A 16,183-nucleotide genomic window follows, 5' to 3' on the forward strand; every position below is an offset into this window, starting at 1 on the left:
TTTGAAGGAATCGCCATACTGCTTTCCACAATGGTTGTACCATTTTACAGTCCCACCAGCAGTGTATGAGAGTCCCAATCTCTCCACAGCCTCGCCAGCGTTTGTTATTTCCTGTCTTGTTGAACTTTGCTACTAGTGCTGGAGCAAGATGGTATCTCATTGTTGTTTTGATTTGCATCTCTCTAAGAGCTAATGATCGTGCGCATTTCTTCATATATTTGTTGGCCGCTTGAATATCCTCCTTGGAAGTGTCTATTCATGTCTTCTGCCCTAAGATGCATCAATTATTCTTCTGTCTTCCTTTTTTACTGGCCAGTTTTTGCATGCAAGGAGGCAACAGAAAAGACCATGACATGGGTCAGGTGCACCTTAGTGCTAAAAGTGACATCTTTGATTTTTTTGAACTTTAAATAAGTTTTTCTGCAATGCAATATACCATTTAATTTCTTAGCTATTGCTTCCATGTGCAGTGATTGTTGATCCAAGGAAAATGAAATCTCTGACAACCTTAATCCCCCCCACCCCATATATTATGATATTGCTTACTGGTCCAGTTGTTAGGAATTATGTTTTGTTTATGTTGAGGTGCAATCCATACTGAAGGCTTTAGTCTTTTCCCTCAGTTAGTAAGTGCTTCAAGTCATCTTCATTTCTGGCAAACAAGGTTGTGTCATCTGCATATGGTTTTTAATGAGTCTTTCTCTAATTCTGATGCTGCCTTCTTCATACAGTCCAGCTTCGTGAAGTATTTGTTCAGCATACAGTTTGAATAACTATGAAGAAAGGATACAACCCCGCTGCACAACTTTCCTAATTTTGAACCAGACAGTATGCTTTGTTTTGTTCGAAAACTGCCTCCTGATCCCTGTACAGATTCCACATGATCATTATTAAATGTTCTGGAATTCCCATTCATAATGTTATCTATAATTTATTATGATCGACACAATCAAATGTTTTCACACAGTCAAGAACACAAGTAAACATCTTTCTGGTATTCTCTACTTCCAGCCAAGATCCATCTGACATCAGCAATGATATCACTAGTTCCATGTGTCTTCTGAATTTGGCTGGAATTCTTAGCAGCTGCCTATCTACATACAGCTGCAGTCATTTTTGAATTATATGCAACAAAATTTTGCTGGTGTGATACTGATGATATCAATAATGTCTGCATTCCATTTGAATGCCTTTCTTTGGAAGGGGCACAATTATGGATCTCTTCTGGCTGGTTGGCCAGGTAGTGTTTCCAACGTTGCATCCATTTGTTAAAGTATCTCAGTCAGTGTTCTATCAAGTAAGCCATGTTCTTCACTAGTACCTTTAGTTCAGTTTAAACTTCTTCCTTCTGTACCAGTAGTTCTTGATCATATGCTGCCTCCTGAAATGGCTGAACATCAACCAATTCCTCTTGGTACATTTAATCTGTTTATTTGCTCAATCTTCTTTTTTCTATGCTTTTGCATGGAAAAAAGGCCAGGGGGACAAGGGCAGAGTGAGGAGTCAGCCACAGGGATCCACGTGAGGGGAGGTAACCCAGGCCACACCCCAAAATGGCAAGGCGGGAAAGCAGGGGAAAGGACAGAAAAAGGTGAGGGGTACAGGGATAGAGCGAGAAGCCAGCTGCAGGGATCCAGGTGAGGGGATGGAACCCAGGCCATGCCCCACAAGCGGCAAGAGGGGAAAGGAGAGGAAAAAGGACAGGGGGGCAAGGACAGAGGGAGGAGGCAGCAGCAGGGATCCAGGTAAGGGGAGGTTGGAGAGGTTTCCAACAGCAAAGGGAGACAAACTTATCTGCTGGTTTGTCCTACTGTGGTGTTACTGTGAGTCTTGAGGCTGTGCCACCAGTGTTTCAAACCAAGCAGGGTTCACATGGTGCACAGGTCTCAGCAGGGCTTGCAGACTGAGACAGACTAGGAAGAACGAAGAGGCCATCCACTTCTCAAAGAATTGGCCATGTAAAGCCTTATGAATAGCAGAGAAACACTGTCTGATACATTACTGCTAAACTTTATGAATAGTCTGGAAACATTGTCCAATACAAAGGAGGAAGTTGAGTCACTTAGGTTAGAAGGCTCTCAAAATAGGACTGGGAAAGAGCTGCGTCATCAGAGTAAAACCAGCCTTACTCATATGGATAAAGTAAAGCTTTCGAGACCTCCATTTGCTGATGTGGCACCACTCAATTTGAGGAGAAATAGCTGCAAACATTCATTAATAATCAGAACATGGAATATATGAAGCATGAATCTAGAAAAATTGGAAGTTGTCAAAAATGCAATGGAATGCATAAAGACTGATTATCTTAGGCGTTAGTAAGCTGAAATGGACTGGTTTTGGCCATTTTGAATCTGACAACCATATGATTTATTACGCCAGGAATGACAAATTGAAGAGGAATGGCGTGGCATTCATCATCACAAAGGAAGTTTCAAGATCTGTCCTGAAGTACAATGCTGTCAGTGATAGGATAATACCCATACACCTACAAGAAGATCCATTAATACTACTATTGTTCAAATTTATGCACCAACCATCAAAGCCAAAGATGAGGAAACTGAAAATTTTCATCAACTTCTGTAGTCTGAAGCTGGCCGAAAATGCAATCAGGATGTGTTAATTATCACTGGTGACTGGAATGCAAAAGTTGGAAACAAAGAAGAATCACCAGGAGTTGGAAAATTTGGCCTTGGTGACAGAAATAATGCTGGAAATCGCATGGTAGATGACTTGCTCATTGCAAATACCTTTCTTCAACAACACAAATGGTGGACTTCACCAGATGGAACACACAGGAATGAGATTGACTACATCTGTGGCAAGAAGCGATGGAAAGGCTCAATATCTTTAGCCAAAACCAGGTCAGGAGCTGACTGTGGAACACACCATCAACTGCTCTATGCAAGTTCAATGTGAAGTTAAAGACAATTAAAACAAGTCCACGAGAGCCAAAATATCATCTTGAATATATCCCTCCTGAATTTAGAGACCATCTAAAGAATAGATTTGATGCATTGAACACCAATGACCAAACACCAGAAGAATTGTGGGATGACATTAAGAACATCATCCATGAAGAAGCAAGAGGTCACTAACAAGATGAGAAAAGAAGAGAAGACCAAAATGGATGGCAGAAGAGACTCTGAAACTTGCCCTTGAGCAGAGAGTAACTAAAGCAAATGGAAGAAATGACAAGATAAATGAGCTGAATCAAAGATTTCAAAGAGCAGCTCGAGCAGACAAAGCCAATTACTATAATGAAATGTGCAAAGACTTGGAGTTAGAAAACCAAAAGGGAAGAACACGCTCGGCATTTTTCAAGCTGAAAGAAGTGAGGAAAAAATTTAAGCCTCAAGTTGCAATATTGAGAGATTCTATGGGCAAAATATTGAATGATGCAGGAAACATCAAAAGAGGATGGAAGGAATACACAGAGTCACTGTACCAAAAAGAACTGGTCGATCTTCATCCATTTCAGGAGGTGGCATATAATCTAGAACCAATGGCATTGAAGGAGGAAGTAGAAGCTGCAATGAAGGAATTGGTGAAGAACAAGGCTCTGGGAATTGACGGAATACCCATTGAGATATTTCAACAAACCGATGCCCCACTGAGGCACTCACTCGGTTATGCCAAGAGATTTGGAAGACAGCTATCTGGCCAACTGACTGGAAGAGATCCATATTTGTACCCATTCCAAAGAAAGGTGATCTCACAGAATGTGGAAATTATCGAACAATATCATTAATATCGCACACAAGTAAGATCTTACTGAAGATAATTAAAAAACGTTTGCAGCAGTATATTGACAGAGAACTTCCAGAGGTGCAAGCTGGATTCAGAAGAGGATGTGGAACAAATGATATCATAGCTGCTGTCAGACGTATCTTGGCTCAAGGCAAAGAATACCAGAAAGATGTTTACTTGTGCTTTATTGACTATGCAAAGGCATTTGATTGTGTGGATCATGACAAATTATGGATAGCATTGAGAAGAATGGGAATTCCCGAACACTTGATTGTACTCATGAGGAACCTGTACCTTGACCAGGAGGCTGTCGTTCAAACCAAACAAGGGGACACTGCATGGTTTAAAATCAAGAAGGGAGTGCGTCAGGGTTGTATCCTTTCCCCACACTTATTCAATCTACCGGCTGAGCAAATAATCTGAGAAGCTGGACTACATGAAGAAAAACGTGGCATCAGGATTGGAGGAAGAATCATTAACAACCTGTGATACACTGACAATACAACTTTCCTTGCTGAAAGTGAGGATGACTTGAGGTACTTACTGATGAATGAATAATACAGTCTGCAGTATGGATTATATCTCAACATAAAGAAAACAAAAATCCTCACTACTGGACTAATGAGAAGCATCACGATAAATGGAGAAAAGATTGAGGTTGTCAAAGAATTCACATTGCTTGGTTCTACAATCGATGCCAATGGAAGCAGCAGGCAGGGCATTAGATGATGTATAGCACTGGGCAAGTCGGATGCAAAGGAACTCTTTCAAGTGCTGAGGAGCAAGGATGTCTCCTTGAAGACCAAGGTGCGCCTGACACAAGACATGATATTTTCAATTGCCTCATGCATGTGAGAGCTGGACAATGAATAAGGAAGACCAAAAAAGAGTTGACGCTTTTGAGCTGTGGTGCTGGCGAAGAATACTGAAAGTACAATGACTGCTAAAAGAAGTAATAGATCTGTCCTGGAGGAAATGCAGCTAATGCTCCTTAGAAGGGAGAATGGCCAGACTTCACCTCACCTACTTTGGTCATGTTGTTAGACGGGACCATTCCCTGGAGAAGGATGTCATGCTTGGTAAGGTGGAGAGTCGAGGAAAGAGGGGAAGGCCTTCAATGAGATGGATTGACACAGTGGCTGTGACGATGGGCTCAAGTATAGCAAGGATCATGAAGCTGGCGCGGGATCGGGTGGGGTTTTGTTGTGCTGTGCAAAGGGGTCACTATGGGTCGGAAATGACTCAACGGCACCTAACAACAACACAACAATTTCTATACAATAATGTTAATGTATATTTGATATGGTTACATAAACGTAAAGTACTTCTTTACTTTTACTGCAAAAATATACTATTAAAGCATAGTACCCAAAGGGTATTTTGGTGGAACGTTTATTAGTATTACTTCTATCTCTGTCTAATACCCAAGGGGTTCTATCATAAGGATTAAGTAAAGTTAGCCAACATTTCTAGACTTCTCAGAATGCCTAGTATGTTTATATACATTGTATGAATATCTAAAGCGGGAAACAATAGACTAGGTTTTCTAAATATGTATGATCATAGAAACCTATTTTGTAGAGGAGGATCTGGAAGGTTGTGTTATAAGAAACACACATTGATAAACAATTATGTAGAGTTTTCTTTCTGTTGTTGCCTAGTTATACAGTTTAAAAATAAAGTATATAATAAGATTAATATCCAAAGTAAAAGCAGTTTGCTTTTCAAAGTTAGTAGTGGGTAAAGAAAATTCATTAATTCAACAGTATTTACTGAGCAGCCATTATGTGACAGGCACTGAATAGTCTGGAAGATCGAGAGAGGAATGAGATGGTCTCTGTTCACAACCAAGAAAGATATCATGAGGGGTGGTTGGGTATGCACAGAGAAATAGAGCAGCACAGAGGAGATTCCTTAAGGAAATGAAGGAAGGTATCATGGAATCATGGTACCACAACACTTGTAAAAATTTAAGTTCCTAAGAATGCACTAATTAAATACTCATTATAAAGGATAAATGAAGTTCAAATACGTTATGAAACATGTCTATGTCTATGACAATATTTAAATGGCAAAATTAGAAGAGAAAGTTGATTTTGATTCTAGTTCTTTGCACAAAGTAAAAATAAAATACCTATTTCAATGCCATCGATGGTAACATGAATAGTGTAGAGTCCAATAGCTCCTGGAGTCCAGTTTGCACAATAAGTGCCATCATTATTGACACGAATCAGCATATTCTCACTCGGTCTGAAAAGATATTAAGATGGATACTGGAAATTTTACTTTTGGTTAAACAGCTGACACTATCAAGATATTTAAAAAAATGTCTGATCTCTGTTCGTATTATCACACCACCTACCAATCTTACTGTGCTGTATGTTTTCCTACTCTCCAAAATAATTCACTTTCATTTCTGCTTCCTCACCTCAAATCTCTATCACCTTCCTCCCTCATTCTCAACTCTCAACTCTCTCTTCAGTGAGAAAACAGAAGCAATCAAGAATTGATAATCTCAAAGTCACAATCACATTCATGAGTCTGCTTTCTCCATCTTTTCTCTTGTTACAACGTAAGCCAGCTTCTTCACTTGTGCTATGAATCTTATTCCGTCTAAGACTTCTGTGCTATAATACCTTGCTTCCTTTCATGCTTCATTTTCTCACTCTCCTGGATCATTTCTATTAGCACACAAACAAGTGTTACAATCTCCCATATCATAAACATCTGCCCTTAATATTGTATACCTCTCCAGTAAGATATCTCTTCTATCACTGATATCAAAATTTACCTAAAAAATTGTCTATAATCACGCCTCTCCTTTTTACCATTTCTGATTCTTTTCTACAACTTACTCTAACTAGGCTTCTGTACCCACAGCTTCATTGTAATTGCTGATGCATTTCATAACTGACAACTATTACTTTCTTGAAAGCCTACCATATTTTTGCTTATGTTTTTTCTCTTATCTCCTTAGTCATTTGTTGGCCTACCCCTTCTCTTCAGTTTTTAGTTTAAGGAATGCCCCAGTATTTGGGTCGAGATCTGCTTTTATCTTTCTATACCATTTTTTTTAAGCTGATCATTCATCAATGCCCCAGTTTCAAATACTATTCATACGATTCCCAAGTTTCTTTCTCTGCTGAGTTTAAACTGATTGTTCTACTTGCTTATTTGCTACCTCCACTTAGATAAACTAAAAGGCATCTAGCCATCTCAATTTTAAAATATCCAAAGAGTTCTTCCCAGTGATCTTTCCCACCTCAAAACACCTAATATTCCCCAGAATAATGTAATAGCTTCTTAACTCATCTGTTCTCACTCTTACTCGAATTCATTTTCCAGCAAGAAGCCAAAACGATCTTTTAAAAGCTATAAATCAGATTAAATCACTTTTGGCTCAAAACCCATTAAATCAATTTACTGAGAAAAATTCAAACTCCTTAGCTTAGCTTAAGGAGCTCTGATGGTGTAGTGGATAAGGCATTTGGCTACTAACAAGAAGGTTGGTGGTTCAAATCCACCAGCTACTCCATAGGAGAGCCCATCTATTTCTGTAAACGTTTTCAGTCTTGGAAACCCAATAGGGGTCACTTAATAGGGGTCACTGTGGGTTGGAATTGAGTCAATGGCAGCGGGTTTTGGGTTGTTTTAGCCTAGTTTACCAGTATATTACCAGCCATACACGGCTCTTGTCTAGCTCTCTAACCTCATCTTTCACCACTTTCCCTCTTGCTCACTATCTTTCTGTTTCTCAAAGATACCGAGTTCTATTCACCACAGATTTTCTCTGCCTAGAATGAAATTTCCCCAGGTTTTTAAATGGCAAACTACCACTCAAATAATACCTCCTCAAAAGGCCTCTCTTATCATCTAATACTTTAGTGGCCTGACCCTTTCCCATCATTCTATATCAAATAATCCTATTTATTATCACTACTTTGTTTACTCATTTAAAGACTGCTTTCCCACAGGAATGTAAATGCCTAAGAATGAGCACCTTGTGTATCTTGCTCATAAAAGTAGCCAGAGCCTGTAACAGTACCTCCATATAGCAGGTGCTTAATAGTATTTTCTGAATGAATAAATGAATTTACTTAGACATGAGACAATTTTAGTTAGACTTAAAATGTTCACTGTATATAATTAAGCTAGAGATAAAATGCTACTTCCCCATTTTTAAACAAAGATACATCCTTAAAACCTAGCTAATTTGACAGAAAACTTTCTAGACTGAGCATCAAAATTCTACCTTGAAACATGTCACAATAAACTCAAAGTAGTCTGTTCATTTCCAATAAGTCATGTGACATGTGATATAATGAAATCTATAAGTAATTATACCTTTCAGATTCAATTCAAAACTTTTTCTAAGATGGCAGTCTCTCAAATGTTAAAATCCATCTAATCATTTTGTCGATACATCTATTTTAAAAATTACTTCTTCTAATAAGCAATATTAGCAAAGAAAATACTAAGTCAAAAGATTTGTTCAAATATGGAGTTAATAGAAACACTTGGGCTGAAAACTGAGACAACACAACAGAATACAAGTATGAACAAACAGTGAAATCTCTACAGCTCACTGGGAGGAGAAATGGAATAATGGAAAAAATAGCAAAAATGAAATAAAACCACCCCCCCCAAAAAAAACCAACCAATTCTAAACCACTTTATACATCTTTAGATACTAATTATTTTTTCTCTACAACCTAAGTATAATGCAACATACTGCCAATATTTCAGTGGAAAATAAATACGTTCTATCTGCAGAGCCACACATTATTATATATAGGAAATCTCTACTGGAAATTTTTAAGAAGTGCTATACATGGGAGCGCTGATGGCGAAGCACCCAAAGTACTTCACTGCTAACCAGAAGGCTGGCGGTTCAAACCCACCAGCCACTCCTCGGAAGGAAGGTTGGGCGATCTACTTCTGTAGTGATACTGCCTCAGAAACCCAAGGAGGGGTCGTTATGAGTCAGGGCCAACTTGACAGCACATAACAACAACAACATAAAATACATATTTACTAACAGTAAAGTTGAAATGTAGTAAGATTTTAGTTGCAAGCAGTTGATAACACAAGCTTTGGTTATACTTTGAGAAAAGGATCCTTACCTTTTAGGAGTTGGTGATGCAAAACGCAGTTCTTCAAATGAATAGTTTTCATAAACCTTGAGAAAACAGACCAATAAGAATTGTAAAAATCATTAGAAATATTCTAAGTTAAGGTAGACTATTCTAAGTTAATGACAGAATATTCAATAAATGGTTCTGAGACAACTGGCTACCCGTGTTAAGAGAAAAAGAAAAAAAACTCAAGTATCTACATCACATCAGTTACAAAAATAAATTCTAGGTGTGCTAAAAAACAAACAAAATGTTTAATAAATTATACAAAAAAAGTGAGTATTTTTGAGCACATTAAAATAAAAAATCTGTCCAAATCAAACACTCTATAAAGAAAATAAAAATTTCTGTCTCCACCTTTGAGGAGGGGATTTGTAACAGACATAACTGAAATGGGATTAACATTAAAAATATATGAAGAACAAGTTAATGAGTAAGACAGAAACAACCAAAAAGAAAAGTGAGTAAAGATCATTCACTAAAGAAGATATCTGGATGACCAATAAACATTTAAAAAACTATTCAAGTATAATAGGGATCAAGAATAGGCCAATTAATACAACAAAATAATCATATCACAGTCATCAAATAGTATTGGTAAGAACAAGTACTTGGCCCTTTCATATATCACTAGAAGGAGCGTAAAGTTTGACAGTATTTAATATAGTGGAAGATGTTCATGTCCTATGATCCAGCAGTTTCACAGACTCTCACTCATACACAAAAGGAAACACATATAAGGGTATTTAGGATGTTTGTTATAACACAGCTTATAGTAGCAAAAGCAAAAAAAAAAAAAAAAATCACACTAGAAACAACTTAAATGTCCATCAGTAGGCAAATGGATGAATAAATTATGAAACAGTAACACAATGGAATATTTTAAAGCAGTTAAAATGAATGAATCAGGGCTACATGGCTAAACTTCAAAAATAATGTTGAGCAAAAACCAGGTAAGATTATATACACACTATGACATCATTTTTATAAACTTTTAAGCATACAAAACAATTCTAAATATAATGCTTATGGATATATTTGTATCAGTCAAAGTATAAAAACATAAACCTACTCTTCATTTATCAAAATGGTTAGGGTCCAAAGACCAGGCTGTTATAAGAAAATCAGTATTATGTGAAAATGGGGTATGACTGTATCTGACCACAAAATGGAGGATAACTACATCATTATGTAACTGCCAAATCACATGTTTACATAACTGTCAAATTACATCAGTACATAACTGCCAAATTTCATCATTACATACCTGCCAGATTACATCCTTGGGAGCTCTGGTGGTGCAGTGCCTAAGGCATTTGAGTGCTAACCAAAAGGCTGGCGGTTCAAACCCACCAGCCACTCCTCAGAAGGAAGGTTAGGCAATCTACTTCCATAGTGATATTGCCTTGGAAACCCAAGGAGAGGTCACTATGAGGTGTATATGGGAATAATAACTATTATATTTAGGATAGTGGTGACCTCTAGGGAAGTGTTAAGAATGGGTCCAGGAAAGGGTTTATAGAAGGCTTCAATTGTACTTTAACAATCTGTTTAAGTTTCGTAATTTTGTTTTTTTTACAAAAACCTCTGAAAAAATATGGTAAAATGTTAAGACAAAAATGGGCTGCAGGTACCCAAAACTTGTTATATTATTTTCAATATTCTGTATGCTCCAACAAGACCAAATTAATCATGAGCTTTCAAAAGGTGTGTCAAGTTCTCTAACTGTTCATCTAACTTCTACTGTTCTGACACACCCATACCTGCTCACCAGCACCCTCCCTATCCCCACTCTTTTGTTTTTCTTAGAAAAATATGCCTTTACTTATCAAAAGGTACAAATAAGAAAAATAAAGTTTAATATTAGACCTCAATCAAAGTAACAAAGGTGTACTGACAGGAAAACCCAGGTTTTCTTGCCCCCAGTACAATGGCTTTTTCCATCTTACTACTTTCCCTCAAATTCTTATTACTACATTTAATTATGAAAGAACAGACTATATCTCACTTTTTCATCTTTCACAATGTTTGTCTCATTATTGGGGATACATACAGCATCTATGAATGACTGTTACAAGAAAATGCCCTTTCCTGGAATGTGCAGTAGTATCTCAACAAGACAGTTTGGGAATGGTTATCTATACCTGCTCTACCCTGTGCCACTCACAACATTCTTGAAATACTACATTCAGTTCAGGTCACTGTATTTTAAAAAGAAACTGTACAAATTGAAGCATGTTCTATACGAAGAATGATTAGGAAGATAAGGACATCAGAAAATAAATCGTTTAAATAAAAGTTGAGTTGAATGAGAATGCTTAGCTACAAATACTTCAGTAGCCAGTGAAAAACTCATTCAAAATTCTAGCTATTTAGTGCTTTGATTTCCTCAATTTCAGTAATCTTAATGTCAACTTTATTTCAGTCACACAAAAGGTTATAGATAGTGACATTACTCAAAATTGTTGTATTTCTGAAATTAGGAAAAATCCAAAATACAACCAAAACAATGCTCCTGCACCTATTCACACAGACTTCTAGACCCCTCAACTTCCTCTCTGAAACATCTTCCATCTGCCCTTCCTTTCCAAACCAACTTAGGTTCCAATGTCCTCTGTTTAACCACAATATACTCAACTCTCCTGTCTCATTGTTCTTTTGTTGAATTATTTGGCCAAACTTTGCCTACTCAATCCAAATGATTATTTTATTCATATTTTTATGTCTCTATTACATTGTCAATGTATGATCTTGAATTTCAGTTGATTCTTCAAGGATGTGTAAGAAATCTCCGATCAGACCTCTCTTTCATTCTCTACAGTGACTTGCATTTTATCCTATTTCAAAATCTTGATCCTGTGATTCACTCCACCTCCCCACCACATCTCCAACCTAAAGCAAGTGTGGTGGTTAAGTCTGTGTGTCAACTTGTCTAGGCCTTGTTGAGTGGCTGGGCAGCTGGATGTAGTATTCCCCATGATGAGACTGGTAATCAACTCCATGGTGGAATCTACTGTGAGCAGGTGAGTAGCTGACTTTGGGTATGTGGTCGGCTTCCCATTTATAAGCAGCAGCCTTGGAAATGGTCTCGAGCTTATGGCACACTTGAACCCTGCATGTAGCTGTATTGTTGTTCAGCAGCCTACCATGCTCTGCTGACCTTGGCACTTTCAATGAATGAATGGCTGGCCATGTGGTTTGGTAACATCGGGACTGTGTCTTTTTACTTGTCAACCTTGGGCTTGACAGCCTCAGCAGCCAGCAGCTGTCTCAGTGAAGAAAAGCCTCTAGCTTCAGTGGGCTGGGAGCAAGAAGAAGAGCTGTAGTTCAAGGTTGAGAGGCTTTCACCCAGCCCCTAGAGGCTGGCACTTTGAACTCAGACTTAAAGCCTCCAAACTGTAAGAGAATAAACTCCTTCTTGTTCAAGAATCCCATTTGTGGTATATTCCTGTCAGAGTGGCACTAAGTAACCAGAACAGCAAGTACGTCCTATTTTAAATAAATCTTTTGGTTGCACAACCTAAAAATTTACTGTTTTTGTTATTAGGTGCTCTTGAGTTGGCTCCAATTCATAGCTACCCCATGTACAACAGAATGAAACACTGCCTGGTCCTGCACCATCCTTACAATCCTTGCTATGCTTGAGCCCATCATTACAACCACTGTGTCAATCCATCTCATTGAGCATTTTCTCCTTCCTTCATAGATTCTCTACTTTACCAGGTATGATATCCTTCTCTAGGGAATGGTCCCTTCTGACAACATGACCAAAGTAGGTAAGATGAACTCTGGTCAAACTTGCTTCCAAGGAGCATTCTGGCTGCACTTCTTCCAGGATAGATCTGTTCGTTCTGGCTGTCCATGGTTTTTTCATTATTCTTTGCCAACAACACAATTCAAAGACATCAACTCTTTGGTCTTCCTTATACATTATTCAGCTTTCACATGCATATAAGCTGATTAAAAATACGATGGCTTGGGACAAGCGCACCTTTGTGACTTATTTGCTTGTTAACACTTTAAAGAAGTTCTTTACAGTAAATTTGCCCAGTGCAATATGTTGTCTGATTTCCTGACTGCTGCCTCCATGGGTGTTGACTATGAATTCAAGTAAAATGAAATCCCTGACAACTTCTGTTATCCACTTATCCTGATGTTGCTTACTGGTCCAGTTGTGAGGATTTTCATTTTCTTTATGCTGAGGTGTAATCCATGCTGAAGACCATAACCTTTAATCTTCATCAGTTAAGTGCTTCAAGTCATCTTCACTTTCACAAGCAAGGATGTGTCATCTGCATATTGCAGGTTGTTAATTGTTCTTCCTCCAATCCTGATGCTGGGTTCTTCATATAGTCCAGCTTCTTGAGTTATTTGCTCAGCATACAGTTTGAATAAGTATGGTGAAAGGATACAACACTGACATGTATCTTTCCTGACTTTAAATCATACAGCATCCTCTTGTTCTATTTGAACAACAGCCTTTTGGTCCATGTACAGGATCCTCACGAGCATAATTAAGTGTTCTGGAATTCCCATTCTTCTCAATGTTATCCATAATTTGTTATGACCCACACAGTCAAATGCATAGTCAATAAAACATAAGTAAACATCTTTCTGGTATTCTTTGCTTTGAGCCAAAATCCAGCTGACATCAGCAATGGTATCCCTCGCTCCATGTCCTCTTCTGAATCCAGCTTGCATTTCTGGAAATTCCCTGTCAGTATAATGCTGCAACCATTTTTTAATTATCTTTAGCAAGATATTACTTGCATGTGATATTAATGATATTGTTCCATAATTTCCACATTCTGTTGGATCACCTTTCTGGGAAAGGGTAAAAATATCGATCTCTTCCAGTCAGTTGGCCATAGCTGTCTTCCAAATTTCTTGGCATAAACAAGTAAGCTGAGTATTCCATCAATCCTGGAGGCTTGTTTTTTGCCAATTCCTTCAGTGTAGTCTGGACTTCTTCTTTCAACACCATTGGTTCTTGATCATATGCTACCTCCTCAAATAGTTGGACATTGGCCAATTCTTTCTGATACAGTGACTCTGTATTCTTCCACATTCTTTTGATGCTTTCTTCATTGTTCAATATTTTGCCAACAGAATCCTTCAATACTGCAATTCGAGACTTGAATTTTTTCTTCAGTACTTTCAGCTTGAGAAATGCTGAACATGTTCTTCCCTTTTGGTTTTCTAACTCCAGGTCTATTTCATTATAATACTTTACTTTGTCTTCTTAAGCTACCCTTTGAAATCTTCTTTTCAGTTATTTTATTTCAGCATTTCATCCATTTGCTTTAGCCACTCTACGTACAAAAGCAAATTTCAGAGTCTCTTCTGACATCTGCTTTGATCTTTTCTTTTTAATGACTGTTTGCTTTCTGTATGTATGATGTCCTTGATGTCATCCCACAACTTGTGTGGCCTTTGGTCACAGGTGTTCAATGTGTCAAATCTATTCTTCTAAATTCAGGTGGATATAATCAAGGTTGCATTTGGCTCTCTTGGACTTATTTTAATTTTATTTAGCTCCAACTTGAACTTGCATGTGAGCAATTGATGGTCTGTTCCACAGTCAACTCCTGGCCTTCTTCTGACAGATTATACTGGGCTTCTCCATTGCCTCTTTCCACAGATGTAGTTGATCTGATCTTGGCATATTCCTTCTGGCAAGGTCCACGTGTATAGCCACTGTTAATGTTGTTGAAAAAGCTGTCTGCAATGAATAAGTCATTAGTATTGCAAAATTCTATCATGTGATCTCCGGTGTCATTCCTATCATCAAGGCCATGTTTTCTAACTATTGATGCTTCTTTTTTTCCCAGCTTTTACATTCCAATCACCAGTAATTATCAATACATCTTGAGTGTATGTTTGGTCAGTTTCAGAATGGAGAAGCTGGTAAAAACCTTTAATTTCTTCATCTTTGGCTTAAGCAGTTGGTGTGTAAATTGAGTAATACTAGGGTGTAGATTTCTGGATATTATTTATCCTATCATTGACAGCACTGCACTTCAGGATAGATCTTGAGATATTCTTTTTGATAATGAATACACCGCCATTCCTCTTCAATTTGTTATTCCTGGCATAGTAAATCATATGACTGTCTGATTCACAATGACCAGTACCAGTACATTTCAGTAATGCCTAGGATACTGATCTTTATGCATTCCACTTCATTTATGACAACTTCCAATTTTCCTAGGCTCATACTTTGTACATTTTATGTTCTGATTATTAATGGACATTTGTAGCTGTTTCTTCCCATTTTGAGTCATGCCCATCAGCAAATGAGGGTCCCAAAATCTTTACTCCATCCACATTATTAAGGTCGACTCTACTTTGAGGAGGCAACTCCTTCCTAGTCTTACTGTAAGTGGCTTCCAACCTGAAGGGCTCATCTTCAGGCACTATATCAGACAATATCTCATGGGCATTCGGAAAGTTTTCCAGTAATATATCAGTGTTTCACAGCTATTGATAAGGTTTTTTAGTGGCCAGTTTTTCCAGAAATGGATGGTCCCATCCTTCTTCCTAGTCTGTCTTCGCTGGAAGCTCCATTTAAACCTGTCCACCACAGGTGACTCTGCTGGTATTTGAAATACTGGTGGCATAGCCTCCAGGCTCACAGCAACATGCAAGCTACTACTGTACAACAAATTGACAGATGAGTGGTAGAAAAATTTACTAGCACCTTTATTAATTATTTCCTTTTTGAAAGAGGTACCCTTTCTCCTCTTCAACACCAATCCCTCTGCCTGAGTTCTAGATACTATTTTTACCTCTCTCAGGGTAAATTCATTGTTTTCTTTCTCCCAATTGTCTCTTCATTAGCATTTAAATATGTCTTTCTATATTAAACCCCAAACTCCAAGGCCTTCACTCAATTCTGTTTCCTGTTTCTTTTACAGTCAAACATCTTCAAAGATTCATCGACACTCACTTTGTCTTTAGCTATCCTCACTTCCTTTTCATCTATTTATTCATCAATTCACTATGCCTTTAAAACTGCTCCTGCCAGTGCACTGATGAATTCCTTGTGACTAGATACTTTTCAAAACTTAACTTCCATTTTGCAGCATAACATTGTTAACTAAACCAAACCAAACCAAACCCACTGCCATAGAGTCAATTCTTACTCAGGGTGGCCCTATGTGACAGAATAGAATGGCTCCATTGGGTCTTCTTGGCTATAATCTTTAGGGAAGCAGATCATCATGCCTTTCTTCCACAGAACTGCTGTTGAGTTTGAAACTCACTGCTGTCGAGTCAGATCTGACTCATAGCAACTCCTC

The 16,183-nt window shown here is 37.9% G+C and overlaps 1 protein-coding gene across 1 annotated transcript in view; it reads right to left on the minus strand.

Annotated features, from left to right (window-relative positions):
* The window catches only part of MYCBP2 (MYC binding protein 2), a 376,124-nt gene that overhangs the window by 104,544 nt on the left and 255,397 nt on the right, over positions 1 to 16,183 (minus strand). The window contains exons 48-49 of the mRNA XM_042781038.1: positions 8,871 to 8,926; positions 5,882 to 5,997 (exon numbers count right to left, since the gene is read on the minus strand). Of these exons, the coding sequence (XP_042636972.1) occupies positions 5,882 to 5,997; positions 8,871 to 8,926 (172 nt within the window). The remainder of the gene's footprint in view (positions 1 to 5,881; positions 5,998 to 8,870; positions 8,927 to 16,183) is intronic.

The sequence above is a fragment of the Orycteropus afer genome, unplaced genomic scaffold (genome assembly GCF_000298275.1).
Source record: "Orycteropus afer afer isolate SDZICR_OR568_19922 unplaced genomic scaffold, OryAfe1.0 scaffold00081, whole genome shotgun sequence".
NCBI lineage: Eukaryota > Metazoa > Chordata > Mammalia > Tubulidentata > Orycteropodidae > Orycteropus > Orycteropus afer.